The following is an 18,396-nucleotide window of genomic DNA, read 5'->3' as shown; positions in this document are numbered from 1 at the left end:
TTTTCTAACAGTTGACAGTTGGGAGCTGATTGGCTGGAGCACCATTTATCATACACAGTGATATTTATCACTCATTTTGGTGATAAAACTCGTTAGTAAATGGGGGCCATAATAAGCTAACCTAACTAAACTTTATGTAAGGATGTTTTCACCCCATGGAAACTGTTTTATGAATAGTGAGTCACCTGATGGTGGGAGATTTCACCATTAAGCGCCAAGTGTGGCACTGTACACTTATTAAGCCTAAAAAAGTTTACTCATAATAAGTGCAGTATCCTCTCCCCGGCATCTTCTCTTATGGCAAAATAACACAGTTACACTGACATTTGCGTTTAGGCAGAGGAGATCACCTTCCCCTCTTTCAAAGCACGCACCACTGAGGTGGGCAATTTCATCCATGAAAGCTTCTTCTATTACAAGTCTACAAAATGCCTAGGCATCTTTTCTTATTCCTCAGTGGCACAGAAATATAACATGATAGGGGAAAATAGGACAGGTGAATTGGTGGTAAAATGCTCATTATTCAATAAAACAAAGCTGTGGTAAAGCATAGAAGGAGTCTTGGTTTTTGTTGTACCATCATCTTATTATCAATTTACTGTCACTTTTGGCTTTATCTGATTATGGACAGTACCTAACTATAGGGATTATGCTATAAAATGATGCATTGATGGATATGGGAAATTACATACATTTTGGACTTGAAATGTACAATATGGTAGTAATGTAAAATTATTAAATTACAATATTTACGTTTTAGTAATTAGTTTGATTTGATATGAACACAGATTTAATCATTTTTCTACAATATTTTTAATTAATGATATAAACACAAATAAAGACTAATCTTTCAGTCTAAATAACAATATTTATTTCATTTAGAAGTTTATTGCTCAATACGGGTTGTCACGTGTATGCTCAATAAGCGTAGTAAGGGCCAGCCAGGTCTCCTCAGTGTTAGGAATGATCTGATTCTCAGGCAAGACGAACCCATAGCGACCAGTGTCACGGACCCCAAAGCTGAACGAGTACTTGATGCCCTGGTTGTAAGTCCAGTCAATGGTTCCACCACTCGCTTGGTCTGCAAGGTAAAATGTACAGTTGTTAATGATAAGCAAGGCCTATGCAGAGTAAGTACAGCTATATATTATTGTTAGGGTTTATTTGTCAAATATTTATTACTAAATAGATATCTATATAGTTACAACCTGACTCTGAGTCGGACGAAATTGTCCATAAGTGCAGACTGCCATGACAGACACATTTACTAGTTTAGGGGAGATGTATCAAGTCTTTGAGAGAGATAAAAAGTAGTTGCTCAAAGCAGCCAAGCAGTGTCTAACTGTCATTTTGAAGACATTACTAGATAAATGAGTTATAAGCTGTTTGATTGCTTTGCACAACTGCTCCTGTTTAGCTCTCTCTCACAGCCTCATTTATCAACGAGTTTATAACTCAAAACTAGTGATAAATATCACTGTGTATGATAAATGATTCTCCAGCCAATCAGTTCCCAACTGTCAACTGTTCGAAAAATTACAGTTGGGAGCTGATTGGCTGGAGCACTATTTATCATAAAAAGTGATATTTATCACTAGTTTTGAGTGATAAACTTGTTGATAAATGAGGCCCTAAGGCTTGATACATCTCCCCCTTTATGTTAATGCAAGAATCCTTACAGCTTCATGTGTACAGTTGCATTTCCCAATGTTCCATTCCGCAGCTGCAGACGTTATCATTAGTATCAGCACTTACACTTACCCTTTGCCAGGGCCCTATAATAGCACAGAAGTCTGGCTACAGGCCCCATGACACTTCCACAAAATTGATACTTCTTAGAGTCATGTGTTTGTAAGGAAGCCACCCAGTTTACACCCAGAAATGCCCATTTTATGGACAGAGAAATGGCTGTGCACGGAGACTCTGTCACTGTGTGTACGCAAGGTGAGCTGCATGTGCAGTTTGCTTAAAGTCACTAGATAAGTCTGCTTCTCTGTGTGACTCAAAATCAGGGCCAGATGTACTAAGCTCTGAAAAGTGATAAAGTGGAGAGTGGTAAATGACCAGCCACTCAGCTCCTAAAGGTGCGTACACACTGGGCGATAAAGTGGACGACTGAACGATAACGATATCGTTATCGTTCAGTCGTCCACTTTATCGTCCATTTTTAACCCCAAAAAGATGAACGATAATGACGATGCGCTTTCCTGCGGGTCGTTCTTCATTATCGTTCATCGTGCTGACATGCAGGCCAACCTGATGATCTCGTCAGGTTGCTGTATGTCAGGGAATGGGGGAGAGAGCCCGGTGCTGAACGATATCGTTAATGATATCGTTCAGCGGCTGTGCTCAATGTCATGAACGACATTGAGCACAGCCTGCCGGGGACACACTACACGATATCGCTCAGGGAGCATAACTGTCATGTTACAGGCTGTGTTTGAAAAATGACAGTTGGGACCTGATTGGCTGGTGGTTTATCACTCTCCAGTTTATCACTTTTCAGAGCTTAGTACATCTGGCCCTCAGGCCCTTTGTATTTATACTAAAACTAAATTACTATGCTGGTGAAGGCTAAATCTGATATGGATTTTTAAGGGAGGAATTCACAAAAAAATGCATGAAAGCTGCTATTTAGTTATAAGATCTGCATATGTTTATTGCTTTACACCATACACCTTATTGGCTTACTTAACTTAACTATAAAATAAAGACATGGACACCATAGCTTGGCTAAAAAAGGTCACAGCTTTTTATTTATAAATTAGAATTAATCAACCTAACCATGGTGGCAAAGAGACGCTGCAAGCTCAATTCTAGCTTTCATCTCGCTCAACCAAAATATCTATCGAGGAACGACTAAACGTCCCCCCTCAAGACGTACTAACGAGGTGAGAGTCTCACTTCCCTCCTGGGCCAATCCGAGGCAGTTACGCACAAAAAATCGACGCCCTAAGGAGACTGGCCCGCCACCCAGACCACTAGCCCAAAAAAGAAAACAAATCCCTCACAAAGAAACCAGTACCTAACGCATTTAAATGCACACCATCATTCCTAAAGAAACGACCAATATCTCCGACCAAAAAGCCATGACTCACCACCAATCCACCTATGGACTCAATGTGCCATGCTTCCGCACTCTCCTCCAAGTCAAACGAGGCATCATCTCAGACCATACGAATCGCACAGACGGCCATTGCAATCGCACCTCATAACAAACTTCACGCAAACGTACAATCAAAGCCACACCCTTCATTTTACCTAACTCATTCCCTCCAATGTGTAAAACCATATATTCTGGCACTCCCCATTTAGCCACAGAGGAAACAATCAAATCCATCACTGACACCACACGCAAACCTCTAACACCAAACCAACGCATCTGACGTCCCTCTACTGACAACTTAACACGCTGAGCTCTCACATGTTTTTAGCCCAAAAAATAAATATAAATAAAGGAGTGACCCACAAACCACACCTGGCCATCTTCTGCTGCCCTTTCTGTGGAAAAAGAGAAATCCTGACCGTGAGAAACCACACCAAACCCAATTCAAAACAACACAACTTGAAATGAACAAATGAAAACACATAGCAACTAAATAGCAGGGATGCATAACAGGGAAAAAACAGAAACCCGAGTGAAGGAGAAAAACTAAAAAACATACCCGGGAACCAAAGTGGGTCAGATCATGGCTACCGGGAAAATAAAAATTAAAAAATTCCCCCACACCCTCAATTGTTGAACGCTAGCTGTTCAACGATTGGCAGGTAAACTACGTTTTCGGGTTGTTGCCAGGTGCGCACCTACAGCTTATTGCAACGCACATACTTCTTATATGCAGCTGACTGCCAACGCCCTACCAACTGAATAGACGCGGGAGATGCTCCCGCCAGCGCTGCGGCCATAGCCGCATCAATCTGAAACGAATGCGTACCATAGTCTGTCAGATTGACACCTAACTCCACTAAACCTTGTTTAAAGACAGCGGCAAATTGAAATTTAGTGAGGGGCTTAAGGTCCGAATGTACCAACCACTGTGACCCCCCCTCTGGCCGCAATGCCATGTACTTCGAAGCTATTTGCACTGGACAGATAGTCAAATCCCTATGTTGCGCAAGCGTAACCCATTTACCCCTACCTGTTTGGTCTGTTTTAGAGAAACTTAGTTTACACAGAACCGCTGCATCCCTAAACACAATGTCTTTATACAACAGCCCAGAGGAAGTGGATGTCTTATTGACTGCCACCAATTCACTCTGAAAGCCCCAAAAAATGCTACAGAAAAAGCTAGCCGGAAAAGGGAAACCTCAAAATTGTCAGAGGCCAACTTCCCCATAACTGCTAACAGATTTGACAACAACTGAAGTCAACAGGTCGACGGGAGTTGGCTCAAGCAGGGAACCCCTTCGATCATCCTTTTAATGCCTGAACAAGAATGAAGGAGTTTGTCGGATCGTGCAAACCCTTCAATTTACAAAAGAAGGAGACACCCGCCAGAGTCGACCCCATGAAGGCCTTTGATCTACCTTGCTGGTACTTTTCCCAAACAAAGGAGGAGAGCACCTTGCTTGGAGACTTACCTAACATGCTCGAGAGCTCACCATGGGCGCACCAGTCACGCCAGGCGGCAGGGTACGTTTGTAGAGTGGATGGAGCCAACGATTGTAGTGCCAAACTTTCTAAGCCGGCTTGATGATCTGCCACACAAATGAGGTTTCACACCAAACCAACATTAGAAGCCGACGGTACAAGCGCTCGAAACCGTGCAAATTGAAAGCGAGAGAGAGCATCAGTACTTTCGTTCACAACCCCCGGCACATGCCTGGCCCTAAATCTGATATTAGCCTAGAAAACAGCGCAGTATTAAATGCCAGAGTAAACACAATACTAAAGGTGAACACGAGCGCTGGTTGTTGATGGCATGAACCACACCCAGATTGTCACACCAAAACAACTACGTGATGGTTACTCAGTCGCGCAGACCAAAGTTCCACTGCTTCAACAATTGGGAACAGCTCTAACAGCAACAAATTACTCGTCAAACCTTCCTCGCGCCAATTTAACGGCCATGGGGCAGCGCACCATTCCCCATTGAAAAAGGCCCCAAAACCGGATGATCTGGCCAAATCAGTAAACAGTTGCAACATACTGTTAGCTACCGGAGGTGAAGAACAAATTCGCTCTCCATTGAAATGAACCAAAAACCTGGTCCAAATACGAAGATCATCTTTTATCTCCCTTGATAAGCGTACATGCTGATGCGGCCTGACCACCACTCCGGCTGTGGCTCTCTCCAATTTCCTGCAAAATACTCTACCCATTGGAATTATCCGACAAGCAAAGTTAAAAGAACCTAGCAGTAACTGAACCCTACTTAGCCTAACTGATTTCACCGCTAAACAGCTTGCAATTTGATCTAGCAACTTATCCACCTTATCACGGGGCAGCCTACAACAACCCTCAGCTGTATCTATCTCAATTCCTAAATAGGCCAAGCAAGAAACAGGCCCCTCTGTCTCTTCATGCGCATCGGGTACTCCCAAAACCTGAAACAAAGCCTGAGCAGAAAAAAGAAGATCAGAACAGATCTCGCTATTTCCTGGACCTATAAAGCGAAAATCGTTCAAATAGTGAGCCACACCCCTTTGCCCTGTTCCGGCCTGAATACACCATTGCAAAAAGGAACTGAATTTCTCAAAATAGGCACAGGAAACCGCGCAGTCCATTGGCAAACATTTATCCACAAAATAACCTGAATCTAAACGAAAACCCATAAACTTCATAGGCTCTGTATGCATTGGCAATAGATGGAAGGCCAATTCTATATCCAATTTTGCTAACAAGGCACCACGGCCAAAATTACGCACCAAATCCAAAGTCTCATCAAACGATTGATACACAACTCTACAAAAATTATCTGGGATAGCATCATTGACCGAACTACCAGGAGGATATGAAAGATGTTGAATTAAACAAAATTTTCCTGGAACCTTCTTGGGAACGACACCTACCGGGATATACAGATATCCTGCCAGGTAGGACAGGGGAAAGGACCCCCCATTTGCCCCAGCAGGACATCCCTTCCCACTTTATCCTTTAATTCTTCAGGGAAATCTCTGGCGGAGAAAACCAAACGAAAAACCGTCCAACAAGAACAAGGAATCTTCCCTACAGGGATATAGCTGAAGCCATCTGCTAAGAGAAGCTAAACAGACGGGAGATCTACCTTAACCAGTGCCATTGGAGCCATCTCCGCGCTCTTGTGGAGCCCCTCCCACCCCACGTTGACAGTCCTTGGCCGGATGTTCACCCCCGCAGAGACGACAGGAGTGGCGAAAACGACAGCCCGACCCACGCCTACAGCGGGAGTCATTGTAGGCAAAGCATTTTCCTCTCGCCCATCCTGCCATTTCTGATCTACCGATCGCCGAGCTCTTATGGGTTTGTACCGGATCCAAAAGAGGCCGACGATTCTGTGACACCTCTAACCATACCTCCATGTCCTTAACCACAAACGGTATGATCATACTGCCATCATGTTTCTTTCTAAACTGCGCATCATATTCTCGCCATGCTAAATTACGAGACCGAACAAACATGTCCAATACCAAAATAAGTATCTAATAATATTCACATGTTCCTGTGCCTGCGTCTCGAGATAGCATGTAGCGAATATGAGCATACCCTTTAACCAGTTATTAAAACCACAATAAGCATCTTCCCCCACACCCCCGGTCTTTTTAGCCTGTGCAAAACTTTTTTCATGTCGTCAGTGAGGGAGAAAATATCAACAAACTTCCCTTTCCGAACCCTGCCTCGCACACTTTTGCGCAAACCACGAAGCACAATGGACTGTGGGCCTGATTCAGAGCTGCCCGTAAGCGGCCGCTCGTTCGTTCCGAGCGATTTTCACACATCTGCGCATGCGTATGGGTTTTAGTACGCATGCGCGAACCAGTCAGTGTGGTCAGAAATCGTGTGCTCGCAAAATAGCGAATGCCTGCTAATTTGAGTGACAGAATGAGGCGTTTGTGGGTGGTAACAGGGGAAGGTGCTTGAAAACGGGGAGTGGAGATCCGAACGCAGGCGTGCCAAACGGTCAAAATGGGCATTTTAAGGGTGTGCATAATTAACAAAGCAGCATCATCGACCACGTCAGTTGGGTGTCTTTTAGCCAGAACTGCTCGCATGATTGCGGTAGGAAAATGCAACCACAAGAACAGCGAGCAGTTCATTCGCCTTTCGATGTACACGATTAATCTAATAAATAGCGGAGATGACGTATGATGCGAGCGGCCAGAGGGCGTTTTTTAAAAAAAAACGTCCGCATGTTTTGTTCGCTCGTTCAGACATAGAGGCGTCAACAGACCGCAAAGAGCGAGTGCTTCATTTAAATATCCGGCCCCTTTTTCAGAACGACCGTCCGCAAATAGCGTCTGGCTCTGAATGAGGTCCTATGTCAGCCCCGGCCTCTTGCTCTTTACTCCCTATCTCTGCATCCGTTCTAGCAGCGCTACCTGACTTCCTGGCCAAGCGACGCGCAACCATTCTGGCAATCTTACGTGGGCGCGCTGGTGAACCAGAAGAGTGGGAAGAATCAGAAGAAGAATCAGAGGATGAAGAACAAACCACATCATACTCACCAGAACCAGAGGGTCCTGGAGTCGCCTCGTCCACTGGCACCTGAGGCATCCTAACTGCTTCGACGACTGCAAGCACTTCGCTCGGACCTGTCACGGGAACCGCCTGAACCGCCGCCGGTTCTCCACTGCGACCTCCCGAGACTTCAAAACCTGCAACTGGAGGAGATGGGTGAGGCACTGGCAAAGATAGAGCAGCCACGAGCGTGGGGGGGGAGGGTTGGGAGGGTCAAGAGGTAGAGGAGGAGGAGCCGCAAGGGTGGCCGATGCCTGCACAGATCTAGACACCGCAGGTATCAAGGGATGGGAGAAATCCCTATGAAAGGGGTGAAGGGACGGGGTAGGTGGACGTACAAGAGCAGGGGCGTAACTTTGACAGGGTGGTAAATATGGGTAGAACAGATGGGGCTGCTGAAAATGGTGAATAGGCAACAGAGGAGGACGGAACATGAGTGGCAAAATAGGGGGCTGTAGAAAGTACAGCAGCGAAGGAAAAAACTGGGGGTGCCATACCCGAGCTCCATGATGCCTGGTCCCAGGACGGGCCAGCAGCCGAAAGGGAGGCTTGAGAAATATAAATGGCTGTCTGACCACTAACGGCCGTGTACCAAGGGGGCTGTGAAAGGGCAGGTGTTGTATAATTACTTGATGCACCCACATGCAGAGCAGGGTGCCAACTGGTGGGGGCCAAAAGCGGGGAAGCTGCCCAATGATAGGGGCTGTTATAACCTCCTCCAAAGTTGTTATAACCTGGTCCCAAAGTTGCTGCTTGAGATAAAATGGCCACCGAGCCCGTCGCAAAGACAAGGCTGGGCGGACCACACAGGGGCTGCTGCGCAGGTTCCTGGCATGTACAGGAACACAGGCTGCCCCTGTCCCTGAGACCTGCATGGGGGAAACTGCTGACTGGACGCATGGCCGCGCACCCAGATCCCCGCCTGACACACCGCCGGAGGAGGAGGCCCTGGACAGGTGAGCCGGCGCTGCGGGATAAGAGCTGCCCAGGGGAGATGGGCAGGGGGAGCTGGATGGCAGGCGCATACCTGCTGGAGGGGCATGAGAGCTTGGCATGGGGGGCAGCGTGGTAGGAGAGAGACGAGGGGGAGAAGTGACCGCCTGACCCGTGACCACGCCCCCCACAGCCGCGACAGACCGGATCCGCCCGCCCCAGCCGATGTAGTGGCTGAGCAGGGAGGGCGGGCCGGAGGGTCTGAGTGATACACCTGGTGCGGCGTGGGTGGAGGCAGACCTGAGGGAGTAGGGGACGCCGGGCCCATGACCGCGTCTGCCGCAGCCGCGACGGGCGCAGCCACCGCCGCCGCCCCAGATGGGACCACAACACGGGGAGAGCGGGCATGAGTTTCTGCAGGAAGCACTAAAAGGGATGTGGAGGGAATTGGGGCTAAAGGCCTGGAGGGAGCCACTAACAGGGGGCATGCAAAATCAGCCAGCCAGCTGGGAGGGGGGACAGAGCATCTGGGACGGGGCATTTTGCGAGGAAATGAACAAAATGTAGATGTAAAAGGGAATGAAAGAAGAGTGAACACACAATAGATACTGCTAAGAAACAAGCACAATTGAAGATATCACAGAATACTCAGCTATTTGTGAAGATCCAGCAAAAGAGGCTGGATAGAAACGAGCCGGCCAATATATACCACAATCAAACTCCTCCTTCCCTCAATGTCATTGGCTTATCACACCAGCTGACCATAGAAACTTACCCAGTAACAAGGCTGTCATACCTACAACATTCAGCAAAAAACCATCAGTCTTATTTATCCTCAACCCTATTCAGAATTTTGTCTACATTTCACGAAGTGCATTCTGATGACTGATCTATACACTTTTGATGGACCTAAGGGCCTGATTCAGACCTGTTCACTAGGCTGCGTTTGCATGTAGTCTGCTGATGTTTGCTGTGTGCGCATGCGTATGCATCGCAATGCGCGTGCGCTAACCAGTCCATGCAATCGCCCCTTGTACATAGACACCTCGCAAGCTGGAGTGACAGGACAAGCCGTTTGTGGGTGGTGACAGGGGTTGGTTGATGGAAACGGGGGAGTGGTGGTGGGGCGAACGAAGGCGTGTCTGAGCGTCTTAATGCCAGAGGCGTGCATAATTAAGATGCAGCGTCATAGTACATGTCACATGGTTGAATTACACACTGAAGCACTTGCAGCGCTTACGGTAGGGTATGGTTAGCCACAAGTGCTGCGTACGCTTCCGATGGTACTCGATGTACCGATAGTTGCATACACTTCCTGGAGATGACATGTATCACTAAGGGAAAGTGGGCGTCTTAAGACAGGCTCATAGGCATCTAAATTAGGGGTGAGCGGGTTCGGATTTCTGAAATCCGAACCCCCCCGAGCCCCCCCGATCCGAGTCCGATCCGAGTCAGGCTCGACTTTTCCCGCCTGACTCGGATCTGAAATCGAGGCAAAACGTCATCATCCCGCCTTCCGAGTCTCGCGGGTTTTGGATCCTATATAAGGTACCCGCGTCGGCGCCATTTTCTCACTCGGCTGTGGACAGTGAAGAGGGAGGGTGGGAGTTAGGGCTGTGTAGTGTAGTGTAGTGTAGTGCTGCTGTTGTCCACTACTTCAAAGTCCATAGGGGCTGGCTGTGTTGTGCTGTGCTGCTGTTGTTAATAGGGGCTGTGTCCACTACTTCAAAGTCCATAGGGGCTGGCTGGACTGTGTTGTGCAGTCAGTTCTCCATAGGGGCTGTGTCCACTCCAAAGTCCTGTGCAGTGTCCCAGTCCTAAAGGAGTGCTGTAGTGTTGTCCAGGGGGTGCTCTGTCCATCAGGGGTGCTCCCCCCAAGTGCTAAAAAAATAATATATTTTCTGTGTTTGTGAATTGTGTGCGCAGTAGCCGCACGTGCATCAACAAAGTAGTGCCAAGCGTGCGCCTGTGTCATAAGTAAAGGGCCGGCTGGCTTGACCGTTAAGGGTGCTGTAACCCCCGAAAGTACACTCCAGTCCAAACCAAAAAAAAAATTATTTTCTGTGTTTGTGAATTGTGTGCGCAGTAGCCGCACGTGCATCAACAAAGTAGTGCCAAGCGTGCGCCTGTGTCATAAGTAAAGGGCCGGCTGGCTTGACCGTTAAGGGTGCTGTAACCCCCGAAAGTACACTCCAGTCCAAACCCAAAAAAAAATTATTTTCTGTTTGTGAATTGTGTGCGCAGTAGCCGCACGTGCATCAACAAAGTAGTGCCAAGCGTGCACCTGTGTCATAAGTAAAGGGCCGGCTGGCTTGACCGTTAAGGGTGCTGTAACCCCCGAAAGTACACTCCAGTCCAAACCCCCAAAAAAATTATTTTCTGTGTTTGTGAATTGTGTGCGCAGTAGCCGCACGTGCATCAACAAAGTAGTGCCAAGCGTGCGCCTGTGTCATAAGTAAAGGGCCGGCTGGCTTGACCGTTAAAGGGTGCTGTAACCCCCGAAAGTACACTCCAGTCCAAACCAAAAAAAAATTATTTTCTGTGTTTGTGAATTGTGTGCGCAGTAGCCGCACGTGCATCAACAAAGTAGTGCCAAGCGTGCGCCTGTGTCATAAGTAAAGGGCCGGCTGGCTTGACCGTTAAAGGGTGCTGTAACCCCCAAAGTGCACTCCAGTCCAAACCAAAAAAAATATTATTTTCTGTGTTTGTGAATTGTGTGCGCAGTAGCCGCACGTGCATCAACAAAGTAGTGCCAAGCGTGCGCCTGTGTCATAAGTAAAGGGCCGGCTGGCTTGACCGTTAAAGGGTGCTGTAACCCCCAAAGTACACTCCAGTCCAAACCAAAAAAAAAATTATTTTCTGTGTTTGTGAATTGTGCGCGCAGTAGCCGCACGTGCATCAACAAAGTAGTGCCAAGCGTGTGCCTGTGTCATAAGTAAAGGGCCGGCTGGCTTGACCGTTAAGGGTGCTGTAACCCCCGAAAGTACACTCCAGTCCAAACCAAAAAAAAAATTATTTTCTGTGTTTGTGAATTGTGTGCGCAGTAGCCGCACGTGCATCAACAAAGTAGTGCCAAGCGTGCGCCTGTGTCATAAGTAAAGGGCCGGCTGGCTTGACCGTTAAAGGGTGCTGTAACCCCCAAAGTACACTCCAGTCCAAACCAAAAAAAAAATTATTTTCTGTGTTTGTGAATTGTGTGCGCAGTAGCCGCACGTGCATCAACAAAGTAGTGCCAAGCGTGCGCCTGTGTCATAAGTAAAGGGCCGGCTGGCTTGACCGTTAAGGGTGCTGTAACCCCCGAAAGTACACTCCAGTCCAAACCAAAAAAAAATTATTTTCTGTGTTTGTGAATTGTGTGCGCAGTAGCCGCACGTGCATCAACAAAGTAGTGCCAAGCGTGCGCCTGTGTCATAAGTAAAGGGCCGGCTGGCTTGACCGTTAAAGGGTGCTGTAACCCCCGAAAGTACACTCCAGTCCAAACCAAAAAAAAATTATTTTCTGTGTTTGTGAATTGTGTGCGCAGTAGCCGCACGTGCATCAACAAAGTAGTGCCAAGCGTGTGCCTGTGTCATAAGTAAAGGGCCGGCTGGCTTGACCGTTAAGGGTGCTGTAACCCCCGAAAGTACACTCCAGTCCAAACCAAAAAAAAAATTATTTTCTGTGTTTGTGAATTGTGTGCGCAGTAGCCGCACGTGCATCAACAAAGTAGTGCCAAGCGTGCGCCTGTGTCATAAGTAAAGGGCCGGCTGGCTTGACCGTTAAAGGGTGCTGTAACCCCCGAAAGTACACTCCAGTCCAAACCAAAAAAAAATTATTTTCTGTGTTTGTGAATTGTGTGCGCAGTAGCCGCACGTGCATCAACAAAGTAGTGCCAAGCGTGCGCCTGTGTCATAAGTAAAGGGCCGGCTGGCTTGACCGTTAAAGGGTGCTGTAACCCCCAAAGTACACTCCAGTCCAAACCAAAAAAAAAATTATTTTCTGTGTTTGTGAATTGTGTGCGCAGTAGCCGCACGTGCATCAACAAAGTAGTGCCAAGCGTGCGCCTGTGTCATAAGTAAAGGGCCGGCTGGCTTGACCGTTAAGGGTGCTGTAACCCCCGAAAGTACACTCCAGTCCAAACCAAAAAAAAAATTATTTTCTGTTTGTGAATTGTGTGCGCAGTAGCCGCACGTGCATCAACAAAGTAGTGCCAAGCGTGCACCTGTGTCATAAGTAAAGGGCCGGCTGGCTTGACCGTTAAGGGTGCTGTAACCCCCGAAAGTACACTCCAGTCCAAACCAAAAAAAAAATTATTTTCTGTGTTTGTGAATTGTGTGCGCAGTAGCCGCACGTGCATCAACAAAGTAGTGCCAAGCGTGCGCCTGTGTCATAAGTAAAGGGCCGGCTGGCTTGACCGTTAAAGGGTGCTGTAACCCCCAAAGTACACTCCAGTCCAAACCAAAAAAAAAATTATTTTCTGTGTTTGTGAATTGTGTGCGCAGTAGCCGCACGTGCATCAACAAAGTAGTGCCAAGCGTGCACCTGTGTCATAAGTAAAGGGCCGGCTGGCTTGACCGTTAAAGGGTGCTGTAACCCCCGAAAGTACACTCCAGTCCAAACCAAAAAAAAATTATTTTCTGTGTTTGTGAATTGTGTGCGCAGTAGCCGCACGTGCATCAACAAAGTAGTGCCAAGCGTGCGCCTGTGTCATAAGTAAAGGGCCGGCTGGCTTGACCGTTAAAGGGTGCTGTAACCCCCAAAGTGCACTCCAGTCCAAACCAAAAAAAATATTATTTTCTGTGTTTGTGAATTGTGTGCGCAGTAGCCGCACGTGCATCAACAAAGTAGTGCCAAGCGTGCGCCTGTGTCATAAGTAAAGGGCCGGCTGGCTTGACCGTTAAAGGGTGCTGTAACCCCCAAAGTACACTCCAGTCCAAACCAAAAAAAAAATTATTTTCTGTGTTTGTGAATTGTGCGCGCAGTAGCCGCACGTGCATCAACAAAGTAGTGCCAAGCGTGCGCCTGTGTCATAAGTAAAGGGCCGGCTGGCTTGACCGTTAAGGGTGCTGTAACCCCCGAAAGTACACTCCAGTCCAAACCAAAAAAAAAATTATTTTCTGTGTTTGTGAATTGTGTGCGCAGTAGCCGCACGTGCATCAACAAAGTAGTGCCAAACGTGCGCCTGTGTCATAAGTAAAGGGCCGGCTGGCTTGACCGTTAAAGGGTGCTGTAACCCCCAAAGTACACTCCAGTCCAAACCAAAAAAAAAATTATTTTCTGTGTTTGTGAATTGTGTGCGCAGTAGCCGCACGTGCATCAACAAAGTAGTGCCAAGCGTGCGCCTGTGTCATAAGTAAAGGGCCGGCTGGCTTGACCGTTAAGGGTGCTGTAACCCCCGAAAGTACACTCCAGTCCAAACCAAAAAAAAAATTATTTTCTGTGTTTGTGAATTGTGTGCGCAGTAGCCGCACGTGCATCAACAAAGTAGTGCCAAGCGTGCGCCTGTGTCATAAGTAAAGGGCCGGCTGGCTTGACCGTTAAGGGTGCTGTAACCCCCGAAAGTACACTCCAGTCCAAACCAAAAAAAAAATTATTTTCTGTTTGTGAATTGTGTGCGCAGTAGCCGCACGTGCATCAACAAAGTAGTGCCAAGCGTGCACCTGTGTCATAAGTAAAGGGCCGGCTGGCTTGACCGTTAAGGGTGCTGTAACCCCCGAAAGTACACTCCAGTCCAAACCAAAAAAAAAATTATTTTCTGTGTTTGTGAATTGTGTGCGCAGTAGCCGCACGTGCATCAACAAAGTAGTGCCAAGCGTGCGCCTGTGTCATAAGTAAAGGGCCGGCTGGCTTGACCGTTAAAGGGTGCTGTAACCCCCAAAGTACACTCCAGTCCAAACCAAAAAAAAAATTATTTTCTGTGTTTGTGAATTGTGTGCGCAGTAGCCGCACGTGCATCAACAAAGTAGTGCCAAGTGTGCACCTGTGTCATAAGTAAAGGGCCGGCTGGCTTGACCGTTAAAGGGTGCTGTAACCCCCGAAAGTACACTCCAGTCCAAACCAAAAAAAAATTATTTTCTGTGTTTGTGAATTGTGTGCGCAGTAGCCGCACGTGCATCAACAAAGTAGTGCCAAGCGTGCGCCTGTGTCATAAGTAAAGGGCCGGCTGGCTTGACCGTTAAAGGGTGCTGTAACCCCCAAAGTGCACTCCAGTCCAAACCAAAAAAAATATTATTTTCTGTGTTTGTGAATTGTGTGCGCAGTAGCCGCACGTGCATCAACAAAGTAGTGCCAAGCGTGCGCCTGTGTCATAAGTAAAGGGCCGGCTGGCTTGACCGTTAAAGGGTGCTGTAACCCCCAAAGTACACTCCAGTCCAAACCAAAAAAAAAATTATTTTCTGTGTTTGTGAATTGTGCGCGCAGTAGCCGCACGTGCATCAACAAAGTAGTGCCAAGCGTGCGCCTGTGTCATAAGTAAAGGGCCGGCTGGCTTGACCGTTAAGGGTGCTGTAACCCCCGAAAGTACACTCCAGTCCAAACCAAAAAAAAAATTATTTTCTGTGTTTGTGAATTGTGTGCGCAGTAGCCGCACGTGCATCAACAAAGTAGTGCCAAGCGTGCGCCTGTGTCATAAGTAAAGGGCCGGCTGGCTTGACCGTTAAAGGGTGCTGTAACCCCCGAAAGTACACTCCAGTCCAAACCAAAAAAAAATTATTTTCTGTGTTTGTGAATTGTGTGCGCAGTAGCCGCACGTGCATCAACAAAGTAGTGCCAAGCGTGCGCCTGTGTCATAAGTAAAGGGCCGGCTGGCTTGACCGTTAAAGGGTGCTGTAACCCCCAAAGTACACTCAAGTCCAAACCCAAAAAAAAATTATTTTCTGTGTTTGTGAATTGTGTGCGCAGTAGCCGCACGTGCATCAACAAAGTAGTGCCAAGCGTGCGCCTGTGTCATAAGTAAAGGGCCGGCTGGCTTGACCGTTAAAGGGTGCTGTAACCCCCAAAGTACACTCCAGTCCAAACCAAAAAAAAAATTATTTTCTGTGTTTGTGAATTGTGTGCGCAGTAGCCGCACGTGCATCAACAAAGTAGTGCCAAGCGTGCGCCTGTGTCATAATTAAAGGGCCGGCTGGCTTGACCGTTAAAGGGTGCTGTAACCCCCGAAAGTACACTCCAGTCCAAACCAAAAAAAAATTATTTTCTGTGTTTGTGAATTGTGTGCGCAGTAGCCGCACGTGCATCAACAAAGTAGTGCCAAGAGTGCGCCTGTGTCATAAGTAAAGGGCCGGCTGGCTTGACCGTTAAAGGGTGCTGTAACCCACAAAGTACACTCCAGTCCAAACCAAAAAAAAAATTATTTTCTGTGTTTAGCCGCACGTATATATCAAATCGATATAACATAAATGGAGGACCAAACTTTCTCAGATAAAAATAAAATAGAGAAAGATCAAGAACCACTTCCTCCTAGTGCTGAAGCTGCTGCCACTAGTCATGACATAGACGATAACATGCCATCAACGTCGTCTGCCAAGGCCGATGCCCAATGTCATAGTAGAGGGCACATACAATCCCAAATGGCAAAGTTCAGGAAAATGACCTTGAAAAAGACATTTAAATCAGCTGAAGAGAAACGTAAACTTGCCAATATGCCATTTACGACACGGAGTGGAAAGGAACGGCTGAGGTCGATCCCTAGTATGTTCATGACTAGTGGTTCAGCTTCACATGACGATGGAAGCCCTCCTCCCACTAAAAAAATCAAAAGAGTTAAGCTGGCAAAAGCACAGCGAAGAACTGTGCTTTCTAAGAAGATATCACAAATCCCCAAGGAGAGTCCAAGTGTGGTGGTGGTTGCGATGCCTGACCTTCCCAGCACTGGACGGGAAGAGGTGGCTCTTTCCACCATTTGCACGCCCCCTGCAAGTGCTGAAAGGAGCACCCACAGTCCACTTGCTGATCTGCAAATTGAAGATGTCACTGTTGAAGTACAACAGGATGAGGATACTGGTGTAGCTGGCGCTGAGGAGGAAGTTGGCGAGGAGGATTCTGATGGTGATGTGGTTTGTTTAAATCAGGCTCCGGGGGAGACAGTTGTTGTCCGTGGGATGAAAAAGCCCATCACGGTCATGCCTGGGCAGAAGACCAAACATTCCACCTCTTTGGTCTGGCAATATTTCTATCCAAATCCGGACAACAACTGTCTTGCCATATGTACCATATGTAAAGGTGAAATAAGTAGGGGTAGGGACGTCAACCACCTAGGAACATCCTCCCTTATACGGCACCTGCAGCGCGTTCATAAAAAGTTACTGTCAAGTTCAGAAACTTTGGCTAAGACCGTAAGCAGTCCAGGGACACCTAAATCCCGTTGTCCTGTTGTATCCAAGCGCCTGCAAACCACACCGTCAACTCCCTCCTCGTCAATTTCCTCCTTAGTCAGGATCGGAAGTAGTCCTGCAGGCCATGTCACTGGCATGACTGACTCTCCTATCCGGGATTCCTCTGGAGGATCCTGCATTGCTACGCCTACTGCTGCCGCTGCTGCTGTTGCTGCTGCTGGGAGTCGTTCATCATCCCAGAGAGGAAGTAGGAACACCACTACTTTTACTAAACAATTGACCCTCCAACAGTCCTTAGCGAGGAGGATGAAGTACGACAGCAGTCATCCTGAAGCAAAACGTATAACTGAGGCCTTGACTGCTATGTTGGTGTTAGACGTGCGTCCGGTATCCGCCATTAGTGCAGTGGGATTTAGACAATTGATGGAGGTAGTGTGTCCCCGGTTCCAAATCCCGTCTAGATTCCACTTCACTAGGCAGGCGATACCGAGACTGTACAGAAACGTCAGAAAAAGTGTACTCAGTGTCCTGAAAAATGCCGTTGTACACAATGTCCACTTAACCACGGACATGTGGACAAGTGGAACAGGGCAGACTAAGGACTATATGACTGTGACAGCCCACTGGGTAGATGTATCACCTTACGCAGCAACAGCAGCAGCGTCACCAGTAGCAGCATCTCAGAAACGCCAGCTCGTTACAAGGCAGGCTACGCTGTGTATCACCGGTTTCAGTAAGAGGCACACCGCCGACAACCTCTTAGAGAAACTGAGGGAAATCATCGCCCAGTGGCTTACCCCACTTAGACTCTCCTGGGGATTTGTGATATCTGACAACGCCACCAATATTGTGCGGGCATTACATCTGGGCAAATTCCAGCACGTCCCATGTTTTGCTCACACAATAAACTTGGTGGTGCAGAATTTTCTGAAAAGCGACAGGGGTGTGCAGGAGACGCTTTGGGTGGCCCGAAAAATTTCTGGCCACTTTCGCCATTCAGCGACTGCGTGCCGAAGACTGGAGCGCCAGCAAACACTCTTGAACCTGCCCCGCCATCACCTGAAGCAAGAGGTTGTGACGCGGTGGAACTCAACCCTCTATATGCTTCAGAGGATGGAGGAGCAGCAAAAGGCCATACAAGCCTATACATCCACCTATGACATAGGCAAAGGAGGGGGTATGCACCTGACTCAAGCGCAGTGGAGAATGATTTCCGTGTTGTGCAAGGTTCTCCAGCCCTTCGAACTTGCCACACGTGAAGTCAGTTCAGACACAGCCAGCTTGAGTCAGGTCATTCCCCTCATCAGGCTTTTGCAGAAGCAGCTGGAGAAAGTGAAGGAGGAGCTAAGACGGAGCGATTCCGCTCGGCATGTGGGACTTGTGGATGAAGCCCTTCATTCGCTTTGCCAGGATTCCAGGGTGGTCAATCTGTTGAAATCAGACCACTACATTTTGGCCACCGTGCTTGATCCTAGGTTTAAAGCCTATGTGGTG

The 18,396-nt window shown here is 47.7% G+C and overlaps 1 protein-coding gene across 1 annotated transcript in view; it reads right to left on the bottom strand.

Annotated features, from left to right (window-relative positions):
- Positions 1-893: 893 nt before the first annotated feature.
- Positions 894-18,396, bottom strand: part of LOC148529138 (carboxypeptidase A1-like) — a 54,813-nt gene continuing 37,310 nt past the window's right edge. The window contains exon 11 of the mRNA XM_088468887.1: positions 894-1,081. Within this exon, the coding sequence (XP_088325013.1) occupies positions 894-1,081 (188 nt within the window). The remainder of the gene's footprint in view (positions 1,082-18,396) is intronic.

Source organism: Taudactylus pleione, unplaced genomic scaffold (genome assembly GCF_031769625.1).
Source record: "Taudactylus pleione unplaced genomic scaffold, aTauple2 ptg000086l, whole genome shotgun sequence".
NCBI lineage: Eukaryota > Metazoa > Chordata > Amphibia > Anura > Myobatrachidae > Taudactylus > Taudactylus pleione.
The sequence above is the reverse complement of the archived record's forward strand: the minus strand, read 5'-3'. Positions and strand labels throughout refer to the sequence as shown.